This window comes from Cygnus olor, chromosome Z (genome assembly GCF_009769625.2).
Source record: "Cygnus olor isolate bCygOlo1 chromosome Z, bCygOlo1.pri.v2, whole genome shotgun sequence".
Lineage (NCBI taxonomy): Eukaryota > Metazoa > Chordata > Aves > Anseriformes > Anatidae > Cygnus > Cygnus olor.
This window is the reverse complement of record NC_049198.1, coordinates 48,699,501-48,717,933: the sequence shown is the minus strand read 5'-3', so window position 1 is coordinate 48,717,933 and position 18,433 is coordinate 48,699,501. Positions and strand designations below refer to the sequence as shown.

The 18,433-nt window shown below is 38.0% G+C and overlaps 1 protein-coding gene across 1 annotated transcript in view; it reads left to right on the top strand.

Moving 5' to 3' along the window:
• The window catches only part of MEGF10 (multiple EGF like domains 10), a 104,296-nt gene that overhangs the window by 74,682 nt on the left and 11,181 nt on the right, over positions 1-18,433 (top strand). Inside the window, exons 15-20 of the mRNA XM_040541406.1 lie at positions 8,646-8,792; positions 10,989-11,123; positions 11,509-11,637; positions 13,356-13,484; positions 15,145-15,273; positions 17,807-17,935. Coding sequence (XP_040397340.1) covers positions 8,646-8,792; positions 10,989-11,123; positions 11,509-11,637; positions 13,356-13,484; positions 15,145-15,273; positions 17,807-17,935 — 798 coding nt within the window. The remainder of the gene's footprint in view (positions 1-8,645; positions 8,793-10,988; positions 11,124-11,508; positions 11,638-13,355; positions 13,485-15,144; positions 15,274-17,806; positions 17,936-18,433) is intronic.

Genomic DNA, 18,433 nt, shown 5'->3' with positions numbered 1-18,433 from the left:
ACGGCATGGAGCTGGGACAGGGGAGGGTCAGGCTGGGTGTTAGGGAAAGGTTCTGCACCCAGAGGGTGGTCGGGCACTGGGACAGGCTCCCCAGGGCAGTGGTCACAGCACCGAGCCTGACGGAGTTCAAGAAGTGCTTGGACAATACTCTTAGACATCTGGTCTGATTTTGGGGTGGTCCTGTGTGGAGCCAGGAGTTGGACTCGATGATCCTTGTGAGTACTTCCAACTCAGGATATTCCATGATTCTGTGAATATAATATGGCATTGTTCTTTCTCTGATACTTCCAGACATACTAAATGGAGATGAGCAAATAACCTGCAACAAGTTATCTAATGTACAAGTTTAGCAAATTATTCTGCTCAAAAAAGTTTGTTTTGAGCTTATAATGTCCTCAGAAACAATCACTATTGATCTCCTCCTCCCCTCCCCCCCTACTTTGAGTTTCACATGTTTATTTTTTTAGCTCTGTAGATGGATCACAAACATTGTGTTCAAGGTACTTAGTGCTCTGTGTCTGCAGTTCAGGTTGATTAGTACTTACCCATTCCTTATTTGTGCAATTTGCTTGTAAGATTCTGCCAAGTCCTTTGGAGAGGCTTTTCTCCTTGTACCTCTCTCTTATTGCTCCTTTCAGTGTGAAAGAGAGAGGCTTCCATAACCAGCACTCAGCTAACTGTTGTAGGATTTGATTGAATTTATTCTTTTCCCACAAGCTACACTGTGACTTGCAGTCAGGAACTCAGATACCTCTGGGAAATGAATACCACAAGAATGCAAAAACAATAGAAGTGATTTGAGGGAATTGTAAACAAAACAAACAAACAAAAAAGATAAAAACATACAAACTATAATTCCATTGATTAATATTTCTAGAGATGCTGCTTTGTCTTTTAGGTGATCATGTTATGACTTTAACAGCCTTTGATGCTCTCATTGTCAGGTAGTCTGAGTAGCATGTGTGTGTTTGGACATACTTCCTCAAATTTTTTGGAACTGTTTAAAATATGATTTTTTTTTAAAGTTAATAGATGTATTAAAGAATACCCACATTAAAAAGTATGTGATCAGTTGCTGATCTTGAGCAACCTTGGTGTAGACAAATAGGGATGTTCACAAGCTTTAGAGGTACTGTCTGAAATAAGTCTTACAAGTTTTCTAATACTGAGAGAAATCATCAGAGACCAAAAGTATGTAAATGAATAAAGCCAGATTAAAAGAAGTGGTTTTGAAAGGCCATAATAAAAATCTGGCAACTTTTATAACAGATTCAAAAAATTTCCAACCAGTGCAGGATAGCTAATGAAGCATGTGACAAGAACTTCAGGCTTAGAAATCTTGACTGTGCTTGAACTCAGATATTGAAAAGGACAAAATATTTTTGCCTTTAGTAAAAGCTTGTTTCAATTTCATATTTAGAAAGGAAAAAGATTTCACTAGGAAAAGACTTCTTGCGTGATTATAGATATAATTGAGTATCTGTCCCTGGATGATGTCATCTCAACAGCGTGTGTATCAGACTAGTTTCAACATGTTGGTGATGTCTAGACACACAACATGACATAAATGGGATAGTTTGCTTTATACTGAGTGCCTGGAAAAATCCTACTCCCACACTTCACATGTCAGAGCAGTACCCCATGAGGAATCTGTTCTTTGTGTAGACACTTATATTTAGAATAATTAAAAAAAGGAAAGAATATCTTAGAAACAGGTTCTCAATAGCTGTACTGGAACATTACATTGCAAGGATAGCATTAGTCCACAGGATTAAGAAAAGTTGTTGAATACATGTGTGGATGCATAATACGTGGAGAAACAGATGGAGAATTTGTTATTTTTTTACACACACACACACAAACACACAGACAAACACGGACACAGAGACACGAAAGTACTGAACTGCAACAAATTATATTAGAATAGGTTAGATTTTTTTCTATTAGATTTGTTAAAGTAACTGTCAGACTTAGTAATTTGTATTTATTAGTATTACTTACTCCTCACCCACCCCCCTCATCCCCCCAAAGGGAGGGAGAAAATGAGTTTGGATCAGTCTAATGCTTATCTGACCCAAATGAAGGTTTTTCTTTTTCCTTTTCTTTTTTTTTTTTCTTTTTTAACAAGAATAAATTGCTGAATCCAAGGCAATCCAAATGTTTTGATACCAACAAAATCATATTAAGCTTCTGAGAAGCTACTTTAAATGCAACATTTTTCTCAGCCTTCTGAACAGGGCAGTTTTCTACTGCTCTGTTCTCCAGGGAATTTCATCAGAGGGAAGAGTTTATGTAACTTTGCAGAAATAAATCAGGGTTGGAAGATTTTTCCCTTGCTGGATGGCACAGTTGTGCTACAGTGCTGGGGAAGAGGAAATGCACCGCCTTGGTGGCGGTCACCGACCCAGTAGGGTGCATGCTCCCTCTGATAGTAAGGGAGCTCCCTGCTTCTGAAGCAGGCACAAGTGCTGTTGTCATGTACCAAAGAGCAGCCTAGCTGACATGCTACCCTGTACTTTGGTCTCAAGACAGAGCTGCAGCTGAGCATTATGTCAGCAATGAGGTCCTCTGTGGCTTAGTTTCTTAATGAAGCTTTTCTTTATTTTTGAAAACACCTGATGTATTATCTGGAAATTGTGGTTATGAATGAAATGGTAAGTTCAGTTTCTGACTACTGCAGTGTCATGAGCTGTTATAAAACTCTAGAAATAATTAAAATTATTTTTATTGACCTTCTGATTTTAATTTAGTTTCTTTTACCTACTCAGATTTTTCATCCTAAACAAGTCACTTCGTTTACAGGACTCCTGTTAGAGGTCCTACCCTCTGCAATATACTGAGTGCTCACTATAGAGCAGCTTAATTCTGCTGAGAAAAACAAGAGTTAAGGGTGATGTTTTTTTCCTGGCAATCTCACCATTCCATCACGTTCCAAGAGCCACATGACATGATGGTACAAATGAGAAACATCCGCCCACACTGAAGATGATGTCTGCCCCAAACACTCTTGTCCCTTGACATTTTCACTATAACTTATAAATAACTTCTCTTCATTTAGAGGGAGTGCAGTAGTCAGACAACAAAAAAGAGTAAGAAGCATTAATATACAGAGCCATGAAGTAGAGGAAGGACACAGAAAATGTAACCCCCAGTAGATAATTAAGTCTCCTGGTAGTTTATACCAAAACATTAAGTTAACTTCTGTGAAAGAAACACCTCTACCACTTCTCTCAATAACCACAATCCATCAAGCACCACAGTATCTGTTAATTTCATCCCATCATCTTACCTGTCCTGCAAGCAGCTGTCAAAACACAGATATTTCAAATTGCCTGAAATATTAGAGAATTCATATTCTTGCAAACTGAGATTTTTCACAGAAGCATTGTAAAAGAGATAAAGGTTTTCTTCCAGACAGTTTGTGTATTACACTGCAACATGGGTGTCAGTGGTAACACATTAATTCCTGCTGTGTTTTCTTGGATACAGTTCTGTTGGACATTTCTGTTTGTGAAGAAATGTCGTGTCATACTAACAACCACACTTGTTATTTTTAAAATCAATTTAAAGGTTGTGTGGTGCCAGGGATTGTGAAACACCAGTAGTCTGCTATCTGAACCAAAACAATAGCATTAGTTTATGGAAAAGACAGATGCAGAAATATCAGCCGACATTTTACCAGCACGCATAGTGTTTATCCGTATGCTATGGCAGATAGGATATTGGTGACTTTCTGCTGTCTCGGACACCTGCTGATGCTAGTCAGATTGTCCATCACCAGATGTGTTGTTGCTGTGAGGAAGTGCTGTGTCTTTCCATGTGCTCCCAACATTATTTCAAGAGGCACATTTGTTACTGGATTATAACAGAGAGGATTGTCATCTGACACCCACCCCACTTATGCAAATAACCAGGTCCCCAGGGAAGCACCAACAAGACCTTTCCTATGCTCCTTAGCTTTTAGTGTATACACAATTATTTTTTTTCCCCACTACATAGAAGAAAAAGACACAAAAGTGTACTGTCATAGGCCTTTCTCACGTTCAGACTGAGATATGAGATGCTGCTGAGAATGTGCATAGTGTTTGTGCCTTCATGCACCCAAGCTGGCAGCCTCTTCCAAGACACAGTTTTTCCTCTATGTCAGCTGATTTTACTTCTGCTTCTGAAGCATGAGTTCATATAGCTGCGAACATCCAGTGCACCACAAAGTGAAGCTGTGTCATGATAAACTGTGTGCTTTCCAAACTTTAGTATTCAGTAAAGGCATATACTCTACCTCCGGACTTTATTGTGTCTGCATCTCTGTTGCCTATACTTTGCAATAGGTCTTTATGTGAAAGAAATAGTACTATTTTAAAAGAAAAATGTTACATCAGTAAATTAAGTACACTTATTTGCTACCTGTCAAGAAGGCAAGAAAAGGAGAAGTGTTTTTTTTTTTCTGTTATTTTCCTGTGGTAGATGATAAGAAAAGTATCGCTGGGCCAGACAACAGTATGCAGCAACAATACAGCCTTCAGAAAGACACCAACCTTATCTCACAAGTGATTCTTCCACTAAAAATTACAGATACTGATGTTTGCTTTCAAGCTGATACAGCACTGGTTTTGTAAAGAAGCATTTGTATCTGGCTTCCTGTCAAAACTCCTGGGCAAAAACTATTCTACTGCCGCCAGTGAAGAAGCAGCAGTAACAACATCTAGAGAAAAATCTTTGATCCCCTCCATAGCTCCTTAAAGAGACAATTCTATTTAGTCTTCTGGCTATCTTCAGCTATGGAGCAAGGCCTTCTCTTCCCCTAAGGACAATGAAGGTACTTCTACAGCGTCTCTGAAATGTTCCACCACTTTCCTGTGTTGTTACTTCCTTTTGGCTCTCATCCATCTGACAGAGAAGTAGGGAAGGAATTCTCTCAGTTGTCCCCCATCAGAAGTCTCAGACTCGTTTAACAGCAGTAATCTAGTGCTTAACAGTTTTTCTCAAATAATTAAATATAATTAAATAAAAATAACTTTTTATTGTTTGGATAACTTTTATCAGACTAGTGGAAACAAAATAAACTGGGAAGTAGTGCTTAGTCTAATAATAACTTTAACTTGGAAGATCATAAGAAATAATTGGTATATTTTTCCACTTCAAGTGCTAAAACCCATTAACTCTATGTTGAACTGACTTGGACTGATCATTGAGTCTCAACATATTAAAAATATAGTATAGGGAGTATTTAAACACTCTGCTAGCATGGGCAGAAACATTCCTATCCTTAAATAATTATTTTCTTCATTCATGCAATCACAAATGCTGGGGGAATGCTGATTTAGATGTGGGGCCCCTGGCATAAAGCACCGGGCATAAAATGCATGAGCATTTCTTCAGAGCAGCTTAGCTGAAGTTTATCATGACCATTCAGCTATTGCCTAGCAACTTGTGAAGGCCATCAAAGAGCTCTTTGTCCATTGCTCTGGCAAAAACATTTCCTCACAGATATCCTTATCACTATCAAAATCAACATGAAAACTTATCAAAACCAATTTTGTTGCATAAGAAGTTAATATTCACTTAAAACTGTATCAGTCGTAAGCTTGCTGATACCATTGTGAAAGATGAGTCTAATCTTGCTTCCAACTTCTAGTAAAATGTTATTTTCTCCTCTCTAATGTCTAGATTTTCTCTAAAAGCATAGCTGTTTTTATGGAAATATAAAGCATCAGACTCAGGAAAATTCTTCTTCTCTTTTTCTGAACCCTTTTAATATTTCCAACCTATTCTTTCTCAAAAATGCATATAATTAATTTTGGGAAAATTTTAAACTCAGTTTCCCATTTTTAAATGCCGTATGGGCTCATCTAAATTTCAGTGAGTGAGTGAGACTTAAAACAATTTTATAAACAGAGATGCAGTAAATCCCTGAATCAATTTATGTTTCTGCCCTGCTACATTCATTCTGGGCACAGGAGTGTAATTAATTTTGTTTGTTGATCAGTAGGAATTTAATAAAATTCCTTTTATAGTGAAACAGATGCCATATGCAGCACTCTTTCAGTACATTATGTTGTCACAACTATTATTCAGCGATACCTAGGATGCACTGTTGCTTTTCAAAGTAGAGGGATGTCATTCCGACTACCTCCTCATAGGTGGTGAAAGTGGGGAACAAAAGCTAAATTTCATTTTCCCTGATGCATAATTTTCCATGATGTGTGCTGGAGGAACTTGCTCCTTTTTCACTTCTAATGGTGCTCTTTGGCTCTTTTAAGTGTAGTGGATCTGTATAGCATGGGGTCCCTTGTCTCTTCTGTCCTAGTATGCCCAGTATCGCCCTTTGACACTGCACTGCCATAAAGCATCCTCTGTGCACCAATCAAGACGATATAATTGAGCCTGGTGTTATTGTATGTCACTGGTCTACATAATCTCAGATAATGCTCTATGGTAACTCTTGGCAACCACTGACTTGTTAACAGTGACCATTGTATATTGAACACCACTGAAACCCATTAAGACTCTGTAAAAAATGCCTTTTCTCTGGCAAGGTTCACTGAGTGAAGCCCTGTATGATATGACAGATAACACTCAAGTGAACAGAGTGTCAGGCTCAGCACTGAAAGCCCCTGCATGTGTCAACTTGTGCTTTCACAGACATAAACCCAAGTTTTCAGATTTGGGAACTTCAAGCAGAGAAGTCTGAAGTGTCTGAATTAAGTGGTCTTGTTTCTAAAACATGCAGTGATCTCATCCTGCTCATGTGCATCATCATCTCTCTGAATCAAACTGCTCTCTTTTATCTGTTCGTGCACAAGTACAGACTTTATGAAAAAGTTGTCCCAGACTGCTGAGAAGCCAATTTATGCTCTCTGCCTCTCAAATGTGGATGCAGCTAGGAGAATGGCATTGCCCGTGCAGGCAAAAATAAAAAAAAGTAATGGTAGAAGAAACCTTTTGTTTTTTGTTTGTTTGGTTGTTTTTTTTGGCAATAAATTTTTTTCAGGTCAGTATTAACTAAATGATCTTGTACAAATTAGGCTTTTAGGTGGCCCATGTACTGTATGCAGATGGTTAGTACCTGGCTTCTAAAAATCAAGTGTTTTCTCTACTGCCAGCATTAGTTGGTGCAGTCTATTGAACCACATATTTGATTATTCAATCTGTTGATTTTCTTGCAAAGAAACAAACAATTTGAGTGTCTGGAGTTTCACCTTTCCTCTAATTAGAGACTTGGTCTTCAGATATAGGCAGCTTTACACAGCACATGCTGTGGGGGTTGGGGAATTACCTCTGTGCCTGGCCTATGAATAAACACTGTAATTATTTTTCAGTGTTGCTACAAACACTGGGGTTTGCTCTTCAAAGTTAAAGATTTTTTCTTGTCACATGTGAAACTGTTTTGCTTTTTTGGGATCCTGGCAGCCACTGGACCTGTGGCATATTTTGCTGGAAATACTTACAAAGCAAGACATACTTGTGGTTGGATTCAGTCCACTTTTCCCTTAGCGAAGGGCTTCATTCAGTAGAGGCGCTACAATAATACTTAATTGTTAATGCAAAGTACTGTAGACACAATGCGGTCTGAGTTCCACAGTGAAGCCTGCTGGCATTTAACATGCAGCGTACTTTGTAAAAGCAGATAGTGTGAAAAAGAAACAGGAATGTTATATTTCATGTTTCTGTGCTGCAACGGAAAAAAGGTGATTAGGTGATGATAGTGGTTTGTGTTATGGCTCATGTATGGGGGTTCAGGTTGTGGTGATCTTCTAATCAATTTTATGCCAAAAATGGTTAGACAAAACACCAACTGACCAGCATCCTTAACACTGTTGCAGCTAAGCATTTTGGAATGCTCACATGGTGTGTTTTGAAACTCTTTGTGTGCACTACATTTTTCCATTTGGTATGAGGCTTAGCAGTAATCAGCTCACTACTAATTAGAAATCATTCTGTGTCCTGCACCCCATTATTAGACAAAATTATCTCAGAGTTGAAGAATTTTTACATTCAGGAGGAAAAGTTTCTGCAATACCTTTTCATCAAGTATTTCCCTAACAGAAAATTTGAAAATAAGCATTTGCTGTTTTAAAGCAGTCATTATGGAGGTAGCAAAAAACATTGTTTTGCTACATTTGAATTACTTTCTACTTTTATTTCTCTTTATTGATCCCGGTGGTGAAAGTGAGAGGAATAAAAGACTTTTTTTTTTTTTTTTTTTTAGTATATATGTATAACAGTCCTGGAAAATGATGGAGCTCTTTATAATACCGAGAAATTTACATTCATCTTTGTAGTAGATCTTAAAGTGCTTGTGGGAAGGAAGCCTAGAGTTAGCATCCCATGGTGCTCTTATGTTCCATGTGAATTGGCTACGGAAGTGCTTTCCTGTTACGGAGCTCAGGATCAGCCCTTAAGTACATCTCATCAAACTGGAATATAAAAGAAACTCACTGTTTGAGGGTCTGGGGAAGGCAGGAGCAGAGATACAGGTTTACCTTCTCGTTCTATTCTCCTGATTTTGGCAAAGTTTTCATAAACAGTTTTTGTTAGTAGTGTTTTAAAAAATGAGTCCTCTGAGAACCAAAGGTTTAAAACAGCTATGCATAAGAGTGCTTTCTATTTATGGGCTGACCTTTTTTTTTTCTTTGTGGTTGCAGGCATACACTGTGACAGTGTGTGTGCTGAGGGACAGTGGGGTCCAAATTGCTCGCTGTCCTGTTACTGCAAAAACGGGGCATCTTGTTCTCCAGATGATGGAATCTGTGAGTGTGCACCAGGATACCGAGGCACCACTTGTCAAAGAAGTAAGGACAAAATAATTGCTTTAAAACTTCCGCTTCTTCCTCCTGTAACTGGAATACATAAGATACATGTACGTTGTTAATTGTCTTGTCAAGTACTATGAAACAGTCCTCGATCAGACATTTTAATTGTCAAAATGTATGAACGCACGGAAATGTGTTATGTGAACTCGGTAAATGTTTCCAACTAGTAGTGATCTTCTCTTTGTCGTTTAACTTTACTTTTATTCACATTCTGTGCAGTGACATTGTTATGCACATGACTTTTTGAGAAACAAATAGAGTAGGGGACTCTGTTCTAAGGCTGACATTTCCAAATATGATTGACAAACGTAAATTTCGCAATACACATTTTGGCAGGTAAATAAAACATCCATAAGTTTCAGAAGCTAAAATCCTTAGCTTCCCACTGAATCTGGTAGGAATCATTAGTTTAACTATTGCTTTTTTTTAACATTTATTTTGAAGCATCAGAGAATGGCTAATAGGATCAGGCCTCACAGTAGGTAAAGGATAACATAGGTATGTATGCTTGCATTTAAAAAATTTGTCTTTGTAAGTTTTAAGTGTTGCAAGAGGAGAGATACAGATGAACTGAGGCAATTCATACCAGAAACAAGGAGGGAAAAATAAGATGATGTGCAGATATCTACCCAACCAAGAAAATATATCACCATTTTCCATCAGCCTAGCTTTCTTCAGTTTACATTGTTGAAGCTCCGAGGGAAAGGTGCTCAGGGCAGAGAAATGTGAGTCCTCTGCAAATGGAGGGTAGCACTGTTTTCACAGGTCTCCCAGAAACAGGGTCAAGAAGCAGGGGGAGTAAGGCCCAGTGGCTACGCTACTTGGTCCTCTAGAAGTGGCAGAAAAGGAAGAAGGAGACATGAAATGATTACCAAAAGGTAGACTGAGAACCAGAGGAAGACGGACAGTCCAGGAATGGGCAAGATTTCAAGCTGAAGAATGTGATTGCCTCTGGTACTACTAAATCCCACATCAATGGAGCATTAGTATTCCTTAAGCATTTCTAAGTAAGTGCAGTAATTATCCTCGCTATCTAATCTCTAAAGACTTGCAGTTAATCAGATAATCCAAAGGTAGAGTAAATGTAACACTACATGCACAAATGTTCCTTGTGTTTTGGAACTATGCCTAAAATCAGGACAAGTGACTTCCATGCCAGTGCGTCTCAGAGCCCCTCTCTGGTGCATGGTCTGGAGGCCGGACAACAAAGGTCATAGGAATAATTGGATCCCAATCAGAAAGTGCCTTTTCAGTAAACAGGAAGACCTTTTGGCACTGTTTCACTTGGAAAAGTTAGTCTCTTAGAGAGATGTGGCCACCTAACTTGTATTAAGTGTATAACCAAAAGACTGAATCTTGAATGAAATTGAAATATCAAAAGATTCCAAGAGTTTTTGTCAGTGCTGATTGCTACTGTGCAACATGTATTTCTCTTGATGTATCTCATAATATTCTAATTTACAAGGAAGAAATGCTAAAAGGAATTAGAGCAACTAAGAAAGAGATTTTATGAAAAACTCAGGCTCCCCCACCCCCCACCACCCCAAAGAAATGAGTACCTTTGGCATAAGAATTAAGTGGAGCACTTTGGATTTTTCATCTCTTCTGTAAAAGTTAGGTGATGTGTAGTTGTCTGCACAAGGTAATGAGTTACGGTGAGTATCTAGATGAAAGGATGACTTGAAAACATTTGTACATTTTTCTCAGTGAAGAGATGGCAATTTGTTTGCCAGGTTAGGAAACACAGAAGAAGTTAAGGTTTAAGGTGACTGTATTCATCTACAGATAAAGCTAAACCTGTTTTTTAAGGTACTGTTCTTCCAATATACTTTAAAGGACATTCACATTGTAGAGGGCATATAATGTATAAGCATGTATGCATAATATATGAAATATATATGGATATCAAACATAACATAAGTAAAATATGGCCTGAGAAGTTATATAATGTCAGATAAGTAGTTACTGACTAGAATACAGTAGGCTCCATAGGAAGATGAGCAAATCTTACACAGTTTTAAAGCATTGATCTGTATGAGTAACAATGACCATTGCAACCCTTGCATATTTAGAAAGCAAAGCTAATTAGAAGTTAGAAACAATTGCACTGAAGAGCATTTCATAACTGTGTATAAAGTGCAGGAATCAATGGCAATTTGTTCTTTCTGATTCCAGTTTGTTCCCCTGGGTTTTATGGACACCGCTGCAGCCAGACATGTCCACAGTGTGTACACAGCAGTGGCCCCTGCCACCATATTACTGGATTATGTGACTGCTTACCTGGATTTACTGGAGCCCTCTGTAATGAAGGTACAAGCTATAGTAAAGACTCTGTGGGATGCAGAGACCAAGCGCTGTTTTTCATTCCGCCTACTGAAAGTATAAAACAAAAAGTGGTTTCTGTTGTGGTATGTGCAGTTTATAAATATAGAATCTTAAGCAGTTTAAAGCTCTTTGAACACTTGATCCATAAGTATGAAAAATACCTTTCTTCAAAACAGCACTTTATTCTTATATATATTATTTGTATAATCAGTATGTATATTGGGCTTACCAGAATTTGTAATGCATACTGCTATATTATACTAAGAAATACTTTTCTTGATCCAAATATAAATCTCTTATTCTTGAAATAAAGAAATCACAATTTTGTGCTGATTACTAAGGAATTCTAACGCTGGTAACTTGTTCTCAGTATGTCCCAGTGGCAGATTTGGCAAGAACTGCATTGGAATATGCACCTGCACCAATAATGGAACGTGTAATCCTATTGACAGATCCTGCCAGTGTTACCCTGGTTGGATTGGTAGTGACTGCTCTCAGCGTAAGTATCAGCTTTTTTTCTTATATATTTGAAACAATCAAGGTTCAGCTATATAAATTCTCTCCTTGTTGGTAAAGAAATGCTGTATAAGTCAGAAATTAGGACTTCATGGAATTTAATGAAGAGATCCTAAAGTTTTCTGCATTTCGTTTGCACTATCATAAACAATGAATTTTCTAATAAGTGGGCTGGAGCATACAACTGGGTAATCCATTTTCAGTCTTCCTCTGCCTAAAGAGGAGTTTTAGAGAATATGCACCAGACTTGTCTCAGAAGTGCACTGCCAAAGGACAAGAGAAAATGCTCACAGGTTACATAAAGGGCGACTCTTACAGGATGCAAGAAAACAATTACTTGCTGTGAGAGTGGTCAAGCATGTCATCTGTCCAGAGAAGCTCCAAAGTCTCCATTCTGGAATAAGTTGTGAAATTTTTATTGTTGGAGATCCTTGGAGTAGGATATTGGACCAGATGATTCCAAAAGGTCTCTTCCAACCTGAAGCATTCTGTGATTCGTGAATCTTGCATTGTGTAGAAGCTATGTGACCTGTTATTTGCTTGTCTGTGCAATTATGTAGTCTCCTCAACAGTAGTGTTGTAAGCATCCCATGATTTGTATCCTCAGGTCAGTTTTATGAATATTTGTGGCCATTTTGTTTTGTTCAGTTTTGTTTTTTAACAACCCTTGCATAGAGGGCTACAGGCGAGGCTCAGAACAAAGCCAAGACTTTCTCAAGTAGCAAGTCTGTACTGTGGTTGTGAGAACAAGCTCATTGTTCTTAAACTTGTTAACATCTTATTAGGAAATCTCTTTCACTATGACTTTTTGTAAGTACTTTTTTTTTATTATTTCTTCCTTTCATAAAGGAGTTTCACAGATGCACATTCTTAGTGTTGTTCTACCTCACTTGATTTGTGTACAGTCTGCCAATCAGTGAAGACTTGGTTACTGACATAAAAAGAAGGGCTGGGCCCTGGTTTTCTTATATTTGATCAAGTTATTTTATTAAATAATTACTAAATAAGGCATTCTCCAGATGCCTTACTGGATCCATACAAATTACTATTGACAAGAAAGAACTAGATGAAGCAAAATTGTCAGAGGAAGCATAGCTAATTGTATAAGGTACCAAAATCCACACAATCTCCAATGCATGCATGTAAAAATTTCAGTCAATGTTACCCACTAAACCATGTCCCTAAACACCAAGTCCAATCTTTAATGTAGCATTTAAGAGTGTATGTAGCATCTAACAGTGGAAATTCAGGGAGTAATCTTAGTATTGTTCTTCAGGTGTAGGCTACAAGATATGTTTCAAACTTCTCTGTTCTTCACATCTGGGGCTTAAAAGGCTTATCTCTTTAACTGTGCTCAAGTTGTCTTCAACTGTCTTTCTTCAGATGAACTTAAGGAAGCTTACATGGCTTTCTCCACAAGAAAGCTGGTGTTAGTGTCCTAGTTACTAAGAATGGAGTATGTATCACTGGTTTCATACATTCAGTCTTTTTCAGCACTTTTTATCTTTAGTAAAATGAATCCATAGCTTAAAAAAATCTGGCTATCGGCTCTAAATGGAGCAGCCCAAAATATTTGTTTAAAAGAAAAAACAACAAACCCCAAACCAAACAGCCCTCTCATGTGCTTGTAAGCAGCTCTCCATTCATGAGTACCAAAGAACTTGTCATTTATGATTGATTACTTGCTCTGGGTTGTTTCAGCTTGCCCGCCTTCTCACTGGGGACCAAACTGCATCCACACGTGCAACTGCCATAATGGAGCTTACTGCAGTGCCTACGACGGCGAGTGCAAATGTACTCCAGGATGGACTGGCCTTTACTGTACACAGCGTAAGTGACTGTTATTGTCCATTCATAGCCTCAACATGTCTACAAATCAGTGACAGAATTTTCTTTCGGGACTTTCACATTTTGTTAATTTCTTCCCCTGCTGCTAAACCTTTCTGATCAGAAGATGCAAGGCATAACCTCCATGGTTGCAGGGGAGGGCCCTGTAAAATCACTGGAGGCTTGCTGGCCATTGCATTTGGGCTCCTTTTTAGCCTTCCTTCAGAGGAAGACAACTTCTGGCCACAGACAGACATCCCAGTGGAGAAGTCTGTCATGTGCACATGCAGAATTAATGACTGCCATTCAGGTGCTACCGCTCTACATGTGCAGTTATGGCTGCAGACCATAGTGTGGTTGATGTTAGCTATGTACCAGGCAAGGTGGTGGTACCATGTAAATCTTTCCCTCTCTGAAACCTCCCCAAGAAGTATTGTAGCAGTGGAGACCCAACAACCAAGATAATAACATAACACAATGCTGACAAAAGCCATGAGAATAGCATCTGGCTTAGCTGTGGCTGTGATCTACTGAGGCGTAGTCCCTGTTGGCATTGCAAAATGGTCAAACTGTACATCTCTCACCTGTAGCGGTTACAGCCAGGGGGCAACTGCAACAGCAGCTGTAGCTCAGTAGCTGTAATTCACATTTCTACGTAGAAACGATTTTACTTGGAACATAGAAACATAAATTCACTAAGTTGTTATTCTATCATTTGTTTTGGATTTTAGGTAATTAGTACATTAATACTGATTTTTTCCTGAGACCTTCACTTTCCAAGTGAAAATGCAAAAAGTGCAGCAACTGTGTAGGCATGTGGCACACATTATGTGCTTGGCAACAGTTCATACAAAGTTTGAGAGAGAAACATTAGATACTGACAAGTTGTCTTCTTATCTTTATCATAAATTATCAATTAATAGCTTCAGTTTGGTTTATCTTCAATACAGGCATCCACACTTTCTGTAATCCAGGCACATCCATTATCTTCAAACTAAGGAAAAATAAGACTACTGACGGTTTTGCATTCCATGTTTAAATAACGTTTTCATAAAATCAGAACTCTCTTTTTCAACTGAACAATGTCATAGTGGCAGGAAGTAACACATACATTATATTGCCATATGGATGCAGCTCTGGAAAACACTCACTGTTTTGGTTCAGCTGTCAGCTATCACGGTTATTTTGCTTCCTGCTGGTGAATAACGATCTCTTTGCGGTGATATATTTTCTTCATACTGAAATGGTATCTTTGTGAGGAGCTGAGATTCAATATGTTATTATTTTTATTATTTTATGATTCAACATCAGCTGTGTATAAAATATGTCCAAAGGTTCATTCATCACTAATCAGAATCACTGCTCTGGCTCACAAAGTGCCCTGTTTCTCCTTAAAACATATTTCTTCTAGGAGCCCTTCTTACTGCCTTCTTCTGATCATCTGCTGTCCCCAAAATTTGCAATCTCATTTTTATGTACTTGTTGCCTAATGAATATTCTAAATCCCTTAAAATGAGGTAGGTCTTAATCTGTTGTGTTTATAGAATGCCGCATTGAAATGGCTTTTCAATAACATACTTAATCAGAATATTTGAATTTTATTGCTAGAGCACCTGTTTCACTGCTTTCCCACCCTCCCCCCCCCCCCGCCCTTGTTTTGCAGGATGTCCCCTAGGGTTTTATGGGAAGGACTGTGCATTGATATGCCAATGTCAGAATGGAGCTGATTGCGACCACATCAGTGGGCAGTGTACCTGCCGCACAGGATTCATGGGGAAGCACTGTGAGCAGAGTGAGTAGGAACTGGAGTTGTCCATGCTTGATAACAAACACCAAACCCTGAGCCAAGCTCCTGTTATTTTGGCAAGTGTTCTGATGCAACCTCCTGGCTTCAATGAGAATCTTGACTGTGCAAGAGCTTTAGGAGTCAGACCCAGGCTATTTCCAAACAGATAAATGCCCACAGAATTAGTTATTAAGACTGATTATGATAGTGGTGGTTGTTTCTTTCACCTTGTAGCTACGAGGCATTTGTACCACATTCTAGCTGCTTTGGACATAATGCTTAAAAAACAACAACTCTGACATTTAAAAGTAACAAATTCATCTGAGTAATTATTAGCGTAAAGCACAATCAAAATTATTAGTTAGAAAACTATAGATAAGTAGTACCACATCTTTACTAGTGGATAAAATTAAAATTTGCGATGTGTCTTTACAATTCAAATGGATTATAAAAGCATAATGTCATTTTATTTTCCTACATGTGATTCCTTACCCGAGAAAATTAAGAATAGCACCACTGACATCAGTGGTGGTATAATGTTGTACAACATTAAAAGAATCATCAGGCTTATAAAGACAGAATGCTCGTGAAGACAGAACTCTATTAGTCCAGCATTAGCTAATATCATCGAGTGAGTGGTGTTCCCAATCTTCATGCATTAGTGCAATGTAAAGCAATCGATTCAACACAAGGTCCCACACACCCCTATTTTAACTTAATTACTATTTTGAAGATTTAAACTTGTGTTTGGCATCAGCACTGCGCATAAGGCTTTGGTTTTGATATGCGGGGGTTGTTTCTTATTATCTACAGCACGTCACACCTGGCAGTACTCTAACGGAAGGGAGGGGAGGTTACCATATACTGAACTTTACCCCCATAGACACACTTTATTCCCTCAGCAGTGAGCCTAGCTCCAGCTGCAACAGGTGTTTTGTAGGTAAGGCTAATGGGCACCTGGGGTAGAACCACTGAAAATACAGAAAAGTGTTTTTTTTTTTTTTTTTCCTAAGAAAAATACAGTTACAATGAAATCTGAATATTTTGGAGGAATATGTTTATTTCAGTGAAATAATACATTGCAACATGTAATTATTAGTTACTTAAATTTTCTTATTCTACTCTGATGATATCAGGATGTTTCACTTAAAAAGGAGAATAATGTTTAGGAAAAGATGAAGATTTTAAGATCCTCTTCTGATGTCATCATATCAAAATATTACTTCAAATACTTTGGCAAATCTAGTTGTGTTAGGATGTTTATAGATTTGACATTTTATACTATAATTTGGTAATAATGATTCAACAATATTAAACTAAGTGTTCTGATATTTATGAATTGGAACTTCAGTTTTAAAAAATGGACTTTTCATTCCAGTTTAGATTTCAAAATGCCAAAATATATCATGGAATAGTATTTTTTGCACAGACATTGACTTCAGTGGTGCTAATATTGTTTTATGGAATGTAACCAAGAGAAGAAGGTGGTATATGAGCAGGAAATTACACTTGCATCTGGATTTATCAAGATTGCAAAGAAGTTTCTTTGGCACCTATTGTGTTATATTATGTCATAAATTATTGTAAACTAGGAATAAATAACAGATGTGCTAGATTTTTTTTAAAAAAAAGACAAATGTAGTTAGAAAATTGTGAGGTTCAGAAATTTGAGTCTCAGAAAGAGAAATACCACCCTTCCTCAAACCATAGGTACTACAACAATGTAAAAAGCCACAGAGTAACACAGGTGTCAATATGAAAGAAGTAATTTTTATCAGTGTAGGATAATTTTCTATCATGCTGATTATGTGATGTAGGAGACGCTTTGACTGGTAATTATTTGTTGTATACAAATCATTCTGGGACAGACAAATGCATGTCAAACGGTTCCAATTAACTTATTTTTCATAATTTAATATTTTTCTACTCCATGTAGTTTCTCGGTGTACACATTATGGTATCAAAGTATGCCATAAGCAGTCTGGGACCAGTTTTATTTTTATTCAAGTAGATGGCACATATTAGACTCGTGATCCTAGTCTCTTGCCCTGTCACCACATTAGCACATCTGTCATAGACATGACACCTGCAGGATGTCTGGCACCACTCATGATTACAGGGTTCTTCACGCACTTGGATCTGCGTGATCTGTGAGACCAGGCATGCCTGGGCAGAACTGTCTTCACTGTCTTCTGCCTTTCTAATCTATTTTTTTTCCACTTTTTTTTTTTTTTTCTGTTTTCACTTTCTTAGTGGCAGCAAGATAACAGGTAAAAGAAAGTCACTTTTGAATGCAGTTTCTTTCTCTGTCTGCAAGTGCAAACACACGTAGAGCGTTCCCCTTCAGAAAATCTTCTCAGGTCTACCACTAATAAGATATCGCCATCTGCTGGCCATGTGCAAAAACATACGTGGTTAGGCAGCAAATGGCAGCAGGTGTAGTGCTGTAGGTCTGTAATACATACAGATCTGTATACATTTCAGAAGTGATAACTATGTCTGCTTTTCATTTACACGTATTTTGTTTATTTCTGTGCAGAATGCCCTCAAGGTACCTATGGGTACGGATGCCGGCAGATATGTGACTGTCTGAACAACTCGACCTGTGACCACATCACAGGGACATGTTACTGCAGCCCAGGCTGGAAGGGGGCCAGGTGTGATCAAGGTAAGGCCTACCTAGATGCTGAAAATTACTGTAATTATTTTCTCTAAAACTTAGTCAACCTATTTGAGGTCATCTATGTATCAGCCATAAAATTAATTTTGTGTGTGTTTAATATGTGCTTAAATTGTCTTTTACTAAATTGTATACATTTTGTAGATTTGTAAGTATTAGATGCCTCAGTGGTAGTTTATTGGAACAAAGCACTTAGGTGCTGATTGCATGAAATGCTTTACAGTGCTGTACTGTGCAAAGCTGCTGGTAAGAGCATGCACGTTATCTGCTCTGCACTTTTGCCTAGAGAATTTTTCTTTTTTCTTACCTTTTCACCTCTTTCTGTGAAGAAGAATGATTTTCGTCAAGGCTAGGGTTGTTTTTGTGCTGGTTTCTGACATAGTTCTATTTTGGCATTGTGAAGTACAGTTCAAATTAACAGAAAGAAAGATTGAGAAGTGAAATATTGTCTTCTGCTCCTGAAACGTAAGCCTCATAATTTATGTA